Here is a 17,910-nt window from a genome sequence, read left to right as displayed (position 1 = left end):
CAGCAGTTGCTCCTCGTTTCACGGCAAACCCCCAACCTGCTTTGCGCAAAAAAAAACGAAAATCGCCCACAGGCCAGTGCCAGCTGCCACGGGTAGCGTATGCATTATGACCAGTGCCCCCACCTGCGTACACCACTACGGCGGTACAGCAATGACGTTCGCCAAGACACAAGGAGACGAAATGCAATACAAAACGGGGGACCAGTTGCCCAGCCAGTGTCTTGGTGATGCCTCTTGTTTTTCCTTTTATTGTTTTCTCATGGCAGGGCCCAGTTGCGTCGCTTCTTCCATTAGCATTTGGCGTGCCGTGCATCAGGGCTAGGCCCATGTCGTTAGAAGCAAGGCCCACTCCATCGCAGGAACTAATTACAAGAGCAACCGCCGAGGAAACGCAAACACTCGAGCTCAGTGACGCCCCCCTTTCCCTCAAAAAAAAAAAGGAGCTCAGTGACGCCCCCCAAAACGAGATTTTCGAACCAAAGGCCCCGCAAAAGGAAAAAACAGCCAAGGGAGGCATCATCATCATCATCATCATCATCATTCGTCTGCAAGGCGAGCACGTAGGCACGCGAGCTCTTGCCACCGGCCAAGCCTCCTCCGTCTCCATTTACAAATGTCGCGTCCATTCCTTTGGGCTAAGCTCTCTCTACCGGTTTTGTTTTCTCCTAACACGCCTCGCTCCACACATGACATCCCCATCTTCTTCCTTGGCCGTCTCGTCTCCTTTCCTCTGCGCTCTTCACTCCGAGTCGCTGTCCATGCTCTCCATCCCTTTCAGCCCTCTTCGCCTCTGCATTCAAAATCAAGAGAGAGAGGGAGGTTTATGTTAGTGCCGAGCACAAAGGATGCGAGACACTGTAGAAACAAAGACTAGCAATACTACCACTGTAGAGCCGCGTTACTTGTAGGTGCTTAAATAATAAGCTAGAGTATCCAACACCACAAGCACGACCTAACCATGCAGTCTTCCGGGACTAAACACTGGAGTTCATGTTACAAGATTCCTTTCTGCAGATTACTACCAGTACAAGATTCAGGGTTGGTGCCTCGTGCTACTAGTATTAACGTAGAGATTAAACTTGCAGTGATGCTAATTCCAGCAGATAGAAGGGAAAGCTTTTCAAACCTTCTCCTTTCATTTTTATTCTCTTTTTTCCTGGTTATGATACCAAGCTCTATCCGGGCGCGCCATCTCATGTGGTCCAAGCGAGCGACAGATACATGTCTCCACATGGGCCCCTTCCGCTGGACCGGCCCATTTGCAAGGGCGCAAGTGCCAACGGCGAGTTGAGGCTGACAGGTGGACCTCATTCCCAAAGAGACCTCGGGATTTTTCTTGTGTGGCTACTAGTAGTAGTAGTGGTAGCAGTTGAGTTGTTCGCCGGGTTCGGCTCTTTAATTTGGGAAAACCGCACATGATAGTGCAGTTTGCAGGGTGATGAATCTACTTAACCTTTTTTTTGGGTACAAGATTGTTGAGGTTAGGGGCTTAGGGCAAGAGAGATCGGCTAGCACGGTTGCATCCTCACGTCCACAGCAATAAAGCGGGGCGAAATAACTCGGCACCGTCATGAATGAGGGCACGAAGAAGCATCACGTGTCATCATGGGCCCCACGTGACCATCCTCCCAAAAGAAAAGAAAAGAAAAGGGCAACTAATTAACCCCGCTTTAAGGCTTTAATTAATTTGCATTGCAGCCCATCAATCACATGCCCTCAACCAATCAACCTACTACCTGAATCAGAATCAGCACTAGTAGTAGTAATTTTTCTTTATGCTTTTCTTTTCTCCATCTCAAAAACAATATTTTTTTTCTTTGCAGCAGCAGAAAAAGAGAAGGAAAAGGAAAACTAGGAATTGATTGATTGATTGTTTGTTATACCTTCTTGACACATTTCTTCTCTCGCACCTCATACCGGCCCTTGGTCAAATCCGAGAGCCACATCCCTGGAAACACGAACTGCAGCAAGACACGGGTCAGATGGATCCGATCGGATTCAGTTTTTACAGGAGCGTGATGAGATAGTAGATGCATACTTGGAGCGACTTGTCCACGTTCTTGGCCCGCTTCTTGGGCCTCTGGGGCAGCTTGGTGCCCTTCATCACCAGGAAGTCGTCCTCCTTCTCCTTGCGGGACAGCGAGATGTAGATCCGGGGAAGCTCCAGCCGCTCCCCGCCCAGCTTCTCGCCGGCGCCCGTGCCGTTGCCGTTGGCGGCGGACGCCAGCTGCGAGTCGTGGTTGTTGTTGTGGTGGTGGTGGGCGTTCTTGGAATCCATGTGATGCTCCGCGGCGGGGGGCTTGTGGTGCGGCGCCTTGTCGGGCGACGACCGCTTGTGCACGCCGCCCGATCGCTCCTCAACGGACCTGATCGCGCAAGAAAACATGGCGTCAATCATGGGATCGATCGGGGTGGCGTGGTGCTGCTGGTGATGATGGACGCGGCGGTGGTTGGGAGGGGCTGCTGAGGGGTAAAGGGGAAGAAGGGTGGGTAGGGTGGTGGATCGGTGGTACTAGTACCGGAGGGAGACCCCTGCCACAACCAGATGCATACAATATATATGCAAAAACCTAGCAAAGCTGCTACTACTAGAACTCACTTTTTTTTTCTCCTTGCAGAGGTGCTACAACTACTGTTGCTGCCCATCCATACATACAGAAAAGAAAAGCAGATCGAGGAGTTGAGATGTGCACACCGGTACTACTACTTTCCCTTTGATGCTGCGATTCATATCATGGTCGTGCTAGCACGGAAGCTGAAATCTACTACTGGTGGCGGCTAGATCGGCCGAACAATCCACGGAAGCTGAAATTGGCCCTGGAGTGGAAGGAATTTGAGCAGATATGGCAATCTAGTTGGGTCCCCCATGCATCACGCAATGTGTGACAAATACGGGCGCTGCTGCCCCCGATGTCACCTCTTGTGTCCACGGATTGGTCAAGGGACGACAGGGACGGTAAAGTTACCGCCCCGTCCAGATCCAGACACGAAACTTTCCGCAATAATTAATAAAATCGCTTTTGGAAACGTAAATAAATGGCACGAAATTAGGAAGAGATGGAGCGATCCAGATCATCGAGCCATCAAGGCAGCACGTATGTAAAATATTAAATATTACTACGTAGAAAAATCAGAAAACCTACTTGCTTCAAATTGGAGGAAAAGAAAGGAATCTTTCGTCCAACTCCAGCACTTGTTGCGGTGCTAAAAGACGGGCGGGCGGCACAGCTCACCAGAAACACAAAAGAGGCCCAAACCCGAACGCCGAAAACACCACGCGAATAAATAACGCCCACGATCCCACGACTCCAGCAACAAGAACAAGATGGCCGAGCGGCCCGGTAGCTTCCCTTTCCTCGGGGGCACAAGCGGCAACGGAAAAAGGGTCACGGTCGCCGGCTAAAACCGGCGAGAAATAGGGGAGAGGAGCGGGGACGCGAGGCCAGGATCTACGAGACGAGACGGGACGGGGACACGAGGCCGTACCTGCTGTGGTGGGGAGGCTGGTGGTTGGCGTCTGCTCCGGCGGCGCGCGGCGGGAAGGACGACGAGGACCTCAGGTTGGACCCCCGCGTGATCGTGGCCGGAGGAGGGGGCATCAGCTTCTCCGCCGGCGCCGGCGCCGACGCGCGCCGCTGGATCTTGCCGTTGCCCAGGGCCTGCCGACGCTGCGAGGACGGCGACGCCGACGAGGACGCCGCGGAGGAGTCGCGCCGGCAGCGGGACCGCTTGTTGTGCCCCCACTGCAGCAGCACGTCGCCGCCGACCGCGCCTGTGCCCGCGCCGGTGGAGCTCGGGGAGGCCGTGTCGGAGGAGTCTGAGGGGTGGTGCTGGCCGTGGTCCCGCGCTGGGCTCCGCGCGGCCGACGACGACGGCGGCTGCGGCGCACGTGCCCGCACCGGCGCCTTGGAGTCCGCCTGGGAGGCGGCGAGGTACGAGGCCAGTCGGGAACCGTCGGTTGCGGCCGCCGGGCCTTCGTCGTCTCTGAAGGATCTCGAGGCCGGCTTGCGTGCGACGCCGCCGCTGCCGCCACCGTTGGCGAGCGGGAGGCAGTCCGGGCTGAGCCTTTGGTACCTGCAGCGACGCGGGTTAGCGATTTGGCCGGACGAAGGGATCTGCTGCAAAATGTAAGTAACAAATCGGCGGCCATGGAGTTGCCGATGAAATGAAAAGAAGAACACGGCGGACCGATCACAAAACGACCGCAAAATTCAACGGCCGGCAGAATCGGGATGGTAAGCACGAAGAACACGAAAACACTTCGGCCATGAACCATGAACTCCAATCTTCACACGAAGAGAGCCTTAGATGCAGCCAAGAAGAAACGGCAGGATGCTTGTCATTCGGACCAAACAGCCGGACAAGAGCATCGGAAACGAACGGAGAAGACGACCAGGAAGTATTCAGAGCACGAGCAGAAGACTGCGAAATACATACAGAGATTAAGAACGCCGAATCATTCATCAGGAGCCAAACGCAACCGCGTAAATTGGCATACTCAGAATCGAAACACCAAAGCACAGATCAACCAAACCGCAAGAAGAAGAAGGGAAAATCCAGAAACTCAGACGGCGGCGGCGGCCAGATTACAACAAAGTAAACGCATGAAAGGTGAGAAATTTACAAGGCCGGCCGGTTGCGGCCGAGGACAGGCGAAGAGATGAAATCCATCACCAACCAAAGGAAAACAGAAGCCGGAACCAAAAATCAAACGCACGCAAGATGGAAACAGCGCACGCGTCGATCTGAACACAAACAGAAACAGACACGGATGTAAGGAAAGAAGAAGAGCACGAAGATGGAGAGGGGAGAGAACACGGAGATCTGCCGGCTACCTCATCATGTCCAATGCGGGAACGGCCTTCAGTCTCGATGAGCTCGTCGACGCGGCGTCCCTGCCAATCGCGTGGACCTCGAGGAGGCCACGCATCAAAATTGGCCTCCGGCCAACCGCTCGAGGCAGGCTCCTTCCTCCTGCCGCCGAGCAATCACTCCCCCGTTCGTCTACACGGAACGAACAGGAGGCGGCCACGAAATTTCGAGGAAAATTTGTGGGAAGAAGAGGAGCCGGGGAGGGAGGGTGGGAGGAGGAAGAAGAGAGAGCAGCAATGGCGATGGGAGCAGAGCCGGGGGTCCAAATAGAGGCTTTATCTTTCTCGGCGTTCCCCTTTTGCCCTCGGGTAGGGCTGCCTATCCACCGTTCTGCCACCGCATTTGGGTGCCGAAACTGCCCCCGCGTCGGGTCGTGGCAGTGTGGTGATTTGCGGAGAATTCGTGGGCTTCTTGTGTACGAAGGCCGGGGAGATCCGTGCGGCCTCCTCTCTTGCCCTTCAAGCCACTGGGAGATCTCGTCGCTAACAGACGTCACCGCAAACTAAATTGAGAAAGAAAGAAATTTAGGACAGCTTGGTCATTTGGGTCCCACATGGCAGTCACTTACATTTGCGTTATGCTGTGCCACGTCTACGGGGAGTGCATCTCCCTGGCCGGTGGGTCTCCCAGATGAGTGTGCGAATTAGCCAGAGAGCGCCGATCTGGTTTTGAACGGACGGATGATATGAGTTTGATGGGATCGCCACATCGACGGTACGGTGGTGGTACGACGTACCATAGCTGGCCAAACGGGCCGGCCCGGCCCGGCACGGCACGGCCCATCCTAATTGTGCCTGGCACGGCCCGACCCGCCTAGGCACGATTATTATACGGGCCGTGCCGTGCCAGCCCGCGTGCTGCAGCCTGCAGCCCAGGCACGGCCCGTATGCTAATCGGGCCGGCCCACCGGCACGCCAGGCCCACTAATCTACCTCCTATTTTGCGCATTGAGCGTTTTAGCCTATTTTTACCTGTTGGCCCATATTAGAATACATAAAAAATATAAAAAAGTTAATCGGGCCGTGCCGTGCCGGCCCGCGTGCTCGCCCTTCAGGCCCAGGCACGGCCCATGGCGTGCCGCGTGCCGGGCCTGGCCCGTTTAGCACGTGTCGTGCCGTGCCAGGCCCGTGCCGTGCCGGCCGTGCTACCGGGCCGGCCCAACTATCCCGACCCGTTTGGCCAGCTATACGACGTACCGCATAGGCAGCGGACGGGGGACGTGAGGAGGCAGGCGGTTGTGCATCGTCGCCGTGATCGGCACGCACGACTTTCGCACCCGAGGAGCGAACCAGAGCAGGCAGCAACATTTGGGCGTGGGGAGGAATTTTTAGGGGCAAACTCTGGTAGAGTGGTTATATTTGCAGACTCCATAATTTGTATGAATTGTGAGACGCATAGGCAGAGCAACTCCAATCACACGACCCATTCTGTCACAGCGCGCGTTTATTTGGATTGAAACAGACATAAACCTCGGCTCAACGTGTCGATGCAGATGGACGTGCGTCTATTTTTTATCCATCTGCAACCCATTTTCGGTTCAAATATGATCGGGTTTCTGTCTGCGTGGGCGTGCGTGACGCCGCCCTTGTCCCCCCCTTGCCCCCGCCACACAGTAGCACATCCACCCCATTTTCTCCATTCTCTCTCAAAACCCTCCCGCCTTCTCACCATGGCCGACGCGCCAAACCCCGCCGCCCCCGTTGTCCATGGTCGACGGCGTGGCCGGCAAGCCCCGCTTCACCCATAAGAAGCAGCCCAAGAAGGAGCAGACACGGGAGCAACAGACAATACAATCGGCGGAGAGGGCTAGCCAGAGGAAGGTACAAGCCGCGCACCGCATGACAGGAGGCACCATCGAGGAGAATGAGCCCCTCGCCGCCAAGCCACACAACAAGCCCTAATGATTCTAGGGTTCAGCCATGGCAGCGCCGAGACGGCCATTCTAGTCGCTGCCGCCATGCCCACGGGGACGTCGGTTTCCCGTCCGCCACGGGCGGAGGCACTTCGCACCTCCCCCACACTGCGGACGCCCAACTTATCCCCAACACAACCCGCTTCTCCACCTCGCGTGGAAGGGAGTGTGAGGGTGGTCACCCCTACACCCACGTCCATCAACCTCAACGCCACGCCTGTGGCCGGCGGGTTGTCCACCGAGGGGCAAAGGAAGCGGGCGCGTAAGATCCCTACCGGCAACCGTCCTGACGCCCGCCGACTGTTCGACTAAATGCCGGCATCAACACAAGATGACCAGGCCAATGAGTTCATCATGAAGAACATCATTTTAGAGGGTGGCAAAGGTGACAGGGCTTCGATCACAATGAGAACCAAAGCCAAGATGGGCGCGGCCGCTCCACGCAAGGCCAAGAGGGCATGGCCCACACCTTCACACAAGGCCAAGAATAGCCACACGAGTACGAGCAAGAGGAAGAAGATTAAGTGTACATCGAGGGGGGGCATTTGTTTGCTGATAAGCTCACTCATCAAGCAATGAGCAAAAGAAGAGACGGCAAAACATTCAAACGAAGGCATACACAAAGGATGAAGCGGGCTCATTTGTGATAGTTGGAAGGACATTGGACAATATCCCAAGATTGGGGCAGAGCAAAAAGGATCAACCTTTTGGTTTAGAGTTCATGCAAAATTCCATGAATGCAAGAAGTTCCCGGTGACGGTGCAAAATACTGTTAGGTCCCTCGATAGGGGTCCAAGTGCAGCTGGAAGTCTTAGGTCAGAGATCGCACAGAGGGTTTATCTAGGTTCGGTCCTCCGTAGAGTAATACCCTACATCCTACTTGCTTTCGTTATTCAAGGCGGAGGGATACCTCATGCGATGGGTTACAATGGTGTATGAGATTGCTACCGAGAGTTTGTCTATCTGGATATAGATGATCTAGAGGGGTTCCCGATCATCCTTTATATAGGTAGGGAGGTCTGGGGTTTACATGGCAGTAGATGTGATCTGGGTGTCGTCACCCTTAGTCTTGGAGGACACGAGGGTCTCTGACGCTCCTTTAGGGCTTCCCTTCTGTTCTGGGCCAGGTGGGCCCCGGTGGGTATCGAGGCCATGCTCCCTTAAGTGAGCCAACCCCAATGCGGGACACCATCAGTAGCTCTTTGATACATCTCTGTTGTATCTATAATTTTGGATTGTTTCATGCCAATATTCTACAACATTCATATACTTTTGGCAACATTTTATATTATCTTTTGGGACTAACATATTGATCTAGTGGCCAGTTCCTGTTTGTTTCATATTTTTTGTTTCGCCGAATATCCATACCAAACTAAGTCCAAAGGCGATAAAAATCGACGGAGATTTTTTTGGAATATATGTGATTTTGGGGAAATGGAACGAACATGAGATGGCTCGAGGGGCCCACAAGCTCAAGGGGTGCCCCCTACCAGGGCGTCGCTGGCAAGCTTGTGGCCACCCGTAGGTCGGTTGGAGGTGTCCTTCGGCCGCAAGGAAGCTTATATCCGGATAAAAATCGTGTTAAAATTTCAGCCCAATCGGAGTTACAGATCTCCGGAAATTTAAGAAACGGTGAAAGGCCAGAAAGCAGGGTCGCGAAACAGAAGAGAAACAGAAAGAGAGAGAGAGAGAGAGAGAGAGAGAGAGAGAGAGAGATCCAATCTCGAAGGGCTCTCGCACCTCCGCCGCCATGGAGGCCATGAAATAGAGGGGAAACCCTCCTCCCATCCAGGGGGGAGGTCAAGGAAGAAGATGTTGGGGAACGTTGCAGAAAATAAAAATTTTCCTACTCGTTTCACCAAGATCATCTAGGAGTTCATCTAGCAACGAGTGAATAGATGCATCTACATACCTTGTAGATCGCGAGCGGAAGCGTTCAAAGAACGGGGATGATGTAGTCGAACACGACGTGATCCAAATCACCGAAGATCCTAGCACCGAACGGACGGCACCTCCGCGTTCAACACACGTACGGAAACAGCCACGTCTCCTCCTTCTTGATCCAGCAAGGGAGGGAGGAGAGGTTGAGGGAGATGGCACCAGCAGCAGCACGATGGCGTGGTGTTGATGGAGCTGCAGTACTCCGGCAGAGCTTCGCTAAGCAATAAGGAGGTGGAGGAGGTGTTGGGGAGGGAGAAGGAGGCAACCAAAGGCCAAGGACTCAAGGTATGAAGTCCCTCCTCTCCCCCACTATATATAGGGGTGCCAAGGGGGGGTGGCCGGCCCTAGGAGATCCAATCTCCTAGGGGTGCGGCGGCCAAGGGGGGGTTTCCCTCCCCCCCAAGGCACCTAGGAGGTGCCTTACCCTCCTAGGACTCTTTCCCCCTTAAACCCTAGGCGCATGGGCCTATGTGGGGCTGGTGCCCTTGGCCCAAGCAGGCCAAGGCGCACCCCCTACAGCCCGTGTGGCCCCCGGGGATGGGTGGCCCCACCCGGTGGGCCCCCGGGACCCCTCTGGTGGTCCCGGTACAATACCGATAACCCCGAAACTTGTCCCGATGCCCGAAACAGGACTTCCCATATATAAATCTTTACCTCCGGACCATTCCGGAACTCCTCGTGACGTCCGGGATCTCATCCGGGACTCCGAACAACATTCGGGTTACTGCATATACATATCCCTACAACCCTAGTGTAACTGAACCTTAAGTGTGTAGACCCTACGGGTTCGGGAGACATGTAGACATGACCGAGATCGCTCTCCGGTCAATAACCAACAGCGGGATCTGGATACCCATGTTGTCTCCCACATGCTCCACAATGATCTCATCGGATGAACCACGATGTCGAGGATTTAATCAACCCCGTATGCAATTCCCTTTGTCAATCGATATGTTACTTGCCCGAGATTCGATCGCCGGTATCCCAATACCTCGTTCAATCTTGTTACCGGCAAGTCACTTTACTCGTACCGTAATGCATGATCCCGTGACCAAACACTTGGTCACTTTGAGCTCATTATGATGATGCATTACTGAGTGGGCCCAGTGATATCTCTCCGTCATACGGAGTGACAAATCCCAGTCTCGATCCATATAAAACAATAGATACTTTCGAAGATACCTGTAGTGCACCTTTATAGTCACCCAGTTACGTTGTGATGTTTGATACACCCAAAGCACTCCTACGGCATCCAGGAGTTATACGATCTCATGGTCGAAGGAAGAGATACTTTGACATTGCAAAAACTCTAGCAAACGAACTATACGATCTTGTGCTATGTTTAGGATTGGGTCTTGTCCATCACATCATTATCCTAATGATGTGATCCCGTTATCAACGACATCCAATGTCCATAGCCAGGAAACCATGACTATCTATTGATCAACGAGCTAGTCAACTAGAGGCTTACTAGGGACATGTTGGTGTCTGTTATTCACACATGTATTACGATTTCCGGATAACACAATTATAGCATGAATAAAGACAATTATCATGAACAAAGAAATATAATAATAATGCTTTTATTATTGCCTCTAGGGCATATTTCCAACAGTCTCCCACTTGCACTAGAGTCAATAATCTAGTTACATTGTGATGAATCGAACACCCATGGAATTCTGGTGTTGATCATGTTTTGCTCTTGGGAGAGGTTTAGTCAACGGATCTGCTACATTCAGGTCCGTATGTACTTTACAAATCTCTATGTCTCCATCTTGAACATTTTCACGGATGGAGTTGAAGCGACACTTGATGTGCCTTGTCTTCTTGTGAAACCTGGGCTCCTTGGCAAGTGCAATAGCTCCAGTGTTGTCACAGAAGAGCTTGATCGGCCCCGACGCATTGGGTATGACTCCTAGGTCGGTGATGAACTCCTTCACCCATATTGCTTCATGTGCTGCCTCCGAGGCTGCCATGTACTCCGCTTCACATGTAGATCCCGCCACGACGCTCTGCTTGCAACTGCACCAGCTTACTGCCCCACCATTCAAAATATACACGTATCCGGTTTGTGACTTAGAGTCATCCAGATCTGTGTCGAAGCTAGCGTCGACGTAACCTTTTACGACGAGCTCTTCGTCACCTCCATAAACGAGAAACATTTCCTTAGTCCTTTTCAGGTACTTCAGGATATTCTTGACCGCTGTCCAGTGTTCCTTGCCGGGATTACTTTGGTACCTTCCTACCAAACTTACGGCAAGGTTTACATCAGGTCTGGTACACAACATGGCATACATAATAGAACCTATGGCTGAGGCATAGGGGATGACACTCATCTCTTCTATCTCTGCTGCCGTGGTCGGACATTGAGCTGAGCTCAATTTCACACCTTGCAAAACAGGCAAGAACCCTTTCTTGGACTGATCCATTTTGAACTTCTTCAAAATCTTATCAAGATATGTGCTTTGTGAAAGACCTATGAGGCGTCTTGATCTATCCCTATAGATCTTGATGCCTAATATATAAGCAACTTCTCCAAGGTCCTTCATTGAAAAACTCTTATTCAAGTAGGCCTTAATGCTGTCCAAAAGTTCTATATCATTTCCCATCAAAAGTATGTCATCTACATATAGTATGAGAAATGCTATAGAGCTCCCACTCACTTTCTTGTAAACACAGGCTTCTCCATAAGTCTGTGTAAACCCAAACGCTTTGATCATCTCATCAAAACGAATGTTCCAACTCCGAGATGCTTGCACCAGCCCATAAATCGAGCGTTGGAGCTTGCACACCTTGTCAGCATTTTTAGGATCGACAAAACCTTCCGGCTGCATCATATACAATTCTTCCTTAAGGAAACCATTAAGGAATGCCGTTTTGACGTCCATTTGCCAAATTTCATAATCATAAAATGCGGCAATTGCTAACATGATTCGGACGGACTTCAGCTTCGCTACCGGTGAGAAAGTCTCATCGTAGTCAACCCCTTGAACTTGTCGATAACCCTTAGCGACAAGCCGAGCTTTATAGATGGTCACATTACCATCCGCGTCTGTCTTCTTCTTAAAGATCCATTTATTTTCTATGGCTCGCCGTTCTACGGGCAAGTCAGACAAAGTCCATACTTCGTTTTCATACATGGATCCTATCTCGGATTTCATGGCTTCTAGCCATTTGTCGGAATCCGGACCCGCCATCGCTTCTTCATAGTTCGAAGGTTCACCGTTGTCTAACAACATGATTTCCAAGACAGGGTTGCCGTACCACTCTGGTGCGGAACGTGTCCTCGTGGACCTTCGAATTTCAGTAGGAGCTTGATCTGAAGTATCTTGATCATTATCATTAACTTCCTCTCTAGTCGGTGCAGGCACCTCAGGAACATTTTCTTGAGTTGCGCCATTTTTTGGTTCAAGAGGTAATACTTCATCAAGCTCTACTTTCCTCCCACTTACTTCTTTCGAGAGAAACTCTTTCTCCAGAAAGGACCCATTCTTGGCAACAAAGATCTTGCCTTCGGATCTGAGGTAGAAGATATACCCAACAGTTTCTTTAGGGTATCCTATGAAGACGCATTTTTCCGATTTGGGTTCGAGCTTTTCAGGTTGAAGTTTCCTGACATAAGCATCGCATCCCCAAACTTTTAGAAATGACAGCTTAGGTTTCTTCCCAAACCATAATTCATACGGTGTCGTCTCAACGGATTTCGACGGGGCCCTATTTTAAGTGAATGCGGCAGTCTCTAAAGCATAGCCCCAAAAAGATAGTGGTAAATCGGCAAGAGACATCATAGATCGCACCATATCTAATAGAGTGCGATTACGACGTTCGGACACACCATTACGCTGAGGTGTTCCAGGCGGCGTGAGTTGTGAAACTATTCCACATTTTCTTAAGTGTGTACCAAACTCGTGACTCAAGTATTCTCCTCCACGATCTGATCGTAGAAACTTGATTTTCCTGTCACGTTGATTCTCAACTTCACTCTGAAATTCCTTGAACTTTTCAAAGGTCTCAGACTTGTGTTTCATTAAGTAGACATACCCATATCTACTCAAGTCATCAGTGAGGGTGAGAACATAACGATAGCCACCGCGAGCCTCAACACTCATTGGACCGCACACATCAGTATGTATGATTTCCAATAAGTTGGTTGCTCTCTCCATTGTTCCTGAGAATGGATTCTTGGTCATTTTTCCCATGAGGCATGGTTCGCACGTGTCAAATGATTCGTAATCAAGAGACTCTAAAAGTCCATCAGCATGGAGCTTCTTCATGCGTTTGACACCTATGTGACCGAGGCGGCAGTGCCACAAGTATGTGGGACTATCACTATCAATCTTACATCTTTTGGTACTTACACTATGAATATGTGTAGCATTACGCTCGAGATTCATAAAGAATAAACCATTCACCATCGGAGCATGACCATAAAACATATCTCTCATATAAATAGAACAACCATTATTCTCGGATTTAAATGAGTAGCCATCTCGAATTAAACGAGATCCTGATACAATGTTCATGCTCAAACTTGGCACAAAATAACAATTATTGAGGTTCAAAACTAATCCCGTAGGTAAATGTAGAGGTAGCGTGCCGACGGCGATCACATCGACCTTGGAACCATTCCCGACGCGCATCATCACCTCGTCCTTCGCCAGTCTCCGTTTATTCCGCAGCTCCTGTTGTGTGTTACAAATATGAGCAACGACACCGGTATCAAATACCCAGGAGTTACTACGATTACTGGTAAGGTACACATCGATTACATGTATATCAAATATACCTTTGGTTTTGCCGGCCTTCTTGTCCGCTAAGTATTTGGGGCAATTCCGCTTCCAGTGACCACTTTCCTTGCAATAAAAACACTCAGCCTCGGGCTTGGGTCCATTCTTTGGCTTCTTCCCGGCAGCTTGCTTGCTGGGCGTGGCAACTACCTTGCCGTCTTTCTTGAAGTTCTTTTTACCCTTGCCCTTCTTGAACTTAGTGGTTTTATTGACCATCAACACTTGATGTTCCTTTCTGACTTCTACCTCTGCTGATTTCAGCATAGCAAATACTTCAGGAATGGTCTTTTCCATCCCCTGCATATTGAAGTTCATCACAAAGCTCTTGTAGCTCGGTGGAAGCGACTGGAGGATTCTGTCAATGACCGCATCATCCGGGAGATTAACTCCCAGCTGAGTCAAGCGGTTATGCAACCCAGACATAGTGAGTATGTGCTCACTGACAGAACTGTTTTCCTCCATCTTACAGCTGAAGAATTTGTCGGAGACTTCATATCTCTCGACCCGGGCATGAGCTTGGAAAACCATTTTCAGCTCTTCGAACATCTCATATGCTCCATGTCTCTCAAAACGCTTTTGGAGCCCCGGCTCTAGGCTGTAAAGCATGCCGCACTGAACGAGGGAGTAGTCATCGGAACGTGCCTGCAAAGCGTTCATAACGTCTTGTTCCGCAGGGAGAACGGGTGCGTCACCAAGCGGTGCTTGTAGGACATAATCTTTCTTGGCAGCTATGAGGATGATCCTCAGGTTCCGGACCCAGTCCGTATAGTTGCTGCCATCGTCTTTCAGCTTGGTTTTCTCTAGGAACGCGTTGAAGTTGAGGACTACGTTGGCCATTTGATCTACAAGACATATTGTAAAAATTTAGACTAAGTTCATGATAATTAAGTTCATCTAATCAAATTATAATGAACTCCCACTCAGATTTGACATCCCTTTGGTCATCTAAGTGTTACACGATCCGAGTCGACTAGGCCGTGTCCGATCATCACGTGAGACGGACTAGTCATCGTCGGTGAACATTCTCATGTAGATCGTATCTTCCATACGACTCGTGTTCGACCTTTCGGTCTCCGTGTTCCGAGGCCATGTCTGTACATGCTAGGCTCCTCAAGTTAACCCTAAGTGTTTTCGCTGTGTAAAACTGTCTTACACCCGTTGTATGTGAACGTAAGAATCTATCACACCCGATCATCACGTGGTGCTTCGAAACGACGAACTGTAGCAACGGTGCACAGTTAGGGGAGAACACTTCTTGAAATTTTGTAAGGGATCATCTTATTTACTACCGTCGTTCTAAGTAAACAAGATGCATAAAACATAATAAACATCACATGCAATTATATAAAGTAGTGACATGATATGGCCAATATCATATAGCTCCTTTGATCTTCATCTTCGGGGCTCCATGATCATCTTGTCACCGGCATGACACCATGATCTCCATCATCATGATCTCCATCATCGTGTCTTCATGAAGTTGTCACGCCAACGACTACTTCTACTTCTATGACTAACGCGTTTAGTAATAAAGTAAAGTAGTTTACATGGCGTTCTTTAATGACACACAGGTTATACAAAAAATAAAGACAACTCCTATGGCTCCTGCCGGTTGTCATACTCATCGACATGCAAGTCGTGATTCCTATTACAATAGCATGAACATCTCATACATGACATATAGATCATTCATCATTCATCACAACTTTGGCCATATCATATCACAAAGCACTTGCTGCAAAAACAAGTTAGACGTCCTCTAATTGTTGTTTGCAAGTTTTACGTGGCTGAAGTAGGGTTCTAGCAAGAACGTTTTCTTACCTACGTGAAACCACAACGTGATTTGTCAACTTCTATTTACCCTTCATAAGGACCCTTTTCATCGAATCCGCTTCAACTAAAGTGGGAGAGACAGACACCCGCCAGCCACCTTATGCAACTTGTGCATGTTAGTCGGTGGAACCGGTCTCACGTAAGCGTACGTGTAAGGTTGGTCCGGGCCGCTTCATCCCACAATACCGCTGAAGCAAGATAAGACTAGTAGCGGCAAGAAAGTTGACAAATCTACGCCCACAACCAATTGTGTTCTACTCGTGCAAGAAGAACTACGCATAGACCTAGCTCATGATGCCACTGTTGGGGAACGTTGCAGAAAATAAAAAATTTCCTACTCGTTTCACCAAGATCATCTAGGAGTTCATCTAGCAACGAGTGAATAGATGCATCTACATACCTTGTAGATCGCGAGCGGAAGCGTTCAAAGAACGGGGATGATGTAGTCGAACACGACGTGATCCAAATCACCGGAGATCCTAGCACCGAACGGACGGCACCTCCGCGTTCAACACACGTACGGAAACAACCACATCTCCTCCTTCTTGATCCAGCAAGGGAGGGAGGAGAGGTTGAGGGAGATGGCACCAGCAGCAGCACGACGGCGTGGTGTTGATGGAGCTGCAGTACTCCGGCAGAGCTTCGCTAAGCAATAAGGAGGTGGAGGAGGTGTTGGGGAGGGAGAAGGAGGCAACCAAAGGCCAAGGACTCAAGGTATGAAGTCCCTCATCTCCCCCACTATATATAGGGGTGCCAAGGGGGGGTGGCCGGCCCTAGGAGATCCAATCTCCTAGGGGTGCGGCGGCCAAGGGGGGGTTTCCCTCCCCCCCAAGGCACCTAGGAGGTGCCTTACCCTCCTAGGACTCTTTCCCCCTTAAACCCTAGGCGCATGGGCCTATGTGGGGCTGGTGCCCTTGGCCCAAGCAGGCCAAGGCGCACCCCCTACAGCCCATGTGGCCCCCGGGGATGGGTGGCCCCACCCGGTGGGCCCCGGGGACCCCTCCGGTGGTCCCGGTACAATACCGATAACCCCGAAACTTGTCCCGATGCCCGAAACAGGACTTCCCATATATAAATCTTTACCTTCGGACCATTCCGGAACTCCTCGTGACATCCGGGATCTCATCCGAGACTCCGAACAACATTCGGGTTACTGCATATACATATCCCTACAACCCTAGCGTAACTGAACCTTAAGTGTGTAGACCCTACGGGTTCGGGAGACATGTAGACATGACCGAGATCGCTCTCCGGTCAATAACCAACAGCGGGATCTGGATACCCATGTTGGCTCCCACATGCTCCACGATGATCTCATCGGATGAACCACGATGTCGAGGATTTAATCAACCCCGTATGCAATTCCCTTTGTCAATCGATATGTTACTTGCCCGAGATTCGATCGTCGGTATCCCAATACCTCGTTCAATCTTGTTACCGGCAAGTCACTTTACTCGTACCGTAATGCATGATCCCGTGACCAAACACTTGGTCACTTTGAGCTCATTATGATGATGCATTACTGAGTGGGCCCAGTGATATCTCTCCGTCATACGGAGTGACAAATCCCAGTCTCGATCCATATAAAACAATAGATACTTTCGGAGATACCTGTAGTGCACCTTTATAGTCACCCAGTTACGTTGTGACGTTTGATACACCCAAAGCACTCCTACGGCATCCAGGAGTTATACGATCTCATGGTCGAAGGAAGAGATACTTTGACATTGCAAAAACTCTAGCAAACGAACTATACGATCTTGTGCTATGTTTAGGATTGGGTCTTGTCCATCACATCATTATCCTAATGATGTGATCCCGTTATCAACGACATCCAATGTCCATAGCCAGGAAACCATGACTATCTATTGATCAACGAGCTAGTCAACTAGAGGCTTACTAGGGACATGTTGGTGTCTGTTATTCACACATGTATTACGATTTCCGGATAACACAATTATAGCATGAATAAAGACAATTATCATGAACAAAGAAATATAATAATAATGCTTTTATTATTGCCTCTAGGGCATATTTCCAACAGAAGAAGGAGGGGGCTCTCTCCCCCCTCTGCCGGTAGCGTCGGAGTGCCGCCGGGGCAAGGATCATGATGGCGATCTACACCAGCAACCTCGCTACCATCAACACCAACTCTCTCCCCCTCTATGCAGCGATGTAACACCTCTTCTCCTCGCAGTAATCTCTACTTAAACATGGTGCTCAACGCTATATATTATTATCCAATGACATGTGACTATCCTATGATGTTTGAGTAGATCTGTTTTGTCCTATGGTTGATTGATTACCATGATTGGTTTGAGCTGTATGTTTTATTATTGGTGCTGTCCTATGGTGCTTTTCGTGTCGCGCAAGTGTTGTCCTATGGTGCCCTCTCCACTCTAGGGTGATACGTCCATTTTGCATCATGTTTACCTACTGCTATTTATAATGTTTTTATGCATAATGATACTTTTTGGAGTAATTCTAATGCCTTTTTCTCTCATAATTTGCAAGGTACACACAAAGAGGGAGAATTCCGGTAGCTGGAAATCTTGACGTGAAAAA

At 50.2% G+C, this 17,910-nt stretch overlaps 1 protein-coding gene across 1 annotated transcript; it reads right to left on the bottom strand.

The window, feature by feature from the left end:
• Positions 1-519: 519 nt before the first annotated feature.
• On the bottom strand, positions 520-5,108 carry LOC123061872 (putative protein TPRXL). The gene is made up of 5 exons (XM_044485155.1): positions 4,836-5,108; positions 3,487-4,074; positions 2,039-2,366; positions 1,884-1,961; positions 520-790 (listed from the first exon to the last, which is right to left on the bottom strand). The coding sequence occupies exons 1-5, from the start codon at positions 4,928-4,930 to the stop codon at positions 740-742; spliced, it is 1,140 nt and encodes a 379-aa protein (XP_044341090.1). The 5' UTR covers positions 4,931-5,108; the 3' UTR covers positions 520-739.
• Between the last annotated feature and the right edge of the window lie 12,802 nt (positions 5,109-17,910).

This window comes from Triticum aestivum, chromosome 3A (genome assembly GCF_018294505.1).
Source record: "Triticum aestivum cultivar Chinese Spring chromosome 3A, IWGSC CS RefSeq v2.1, whole genome shotgun sequence".
Classification (NCBI taxonomy): domain Eukaryota; kingdom Viridiplantae; phylum Streptophyta; class Magnoliopsida; order Poales; family Poaceae; genus Triticum; species Triticum aestivum.
The sequence above is the reverse complement of the archived record's forward strand: the minus strand, read 5'-3'. Positions and strand labels throughout refer to the sequence as shown.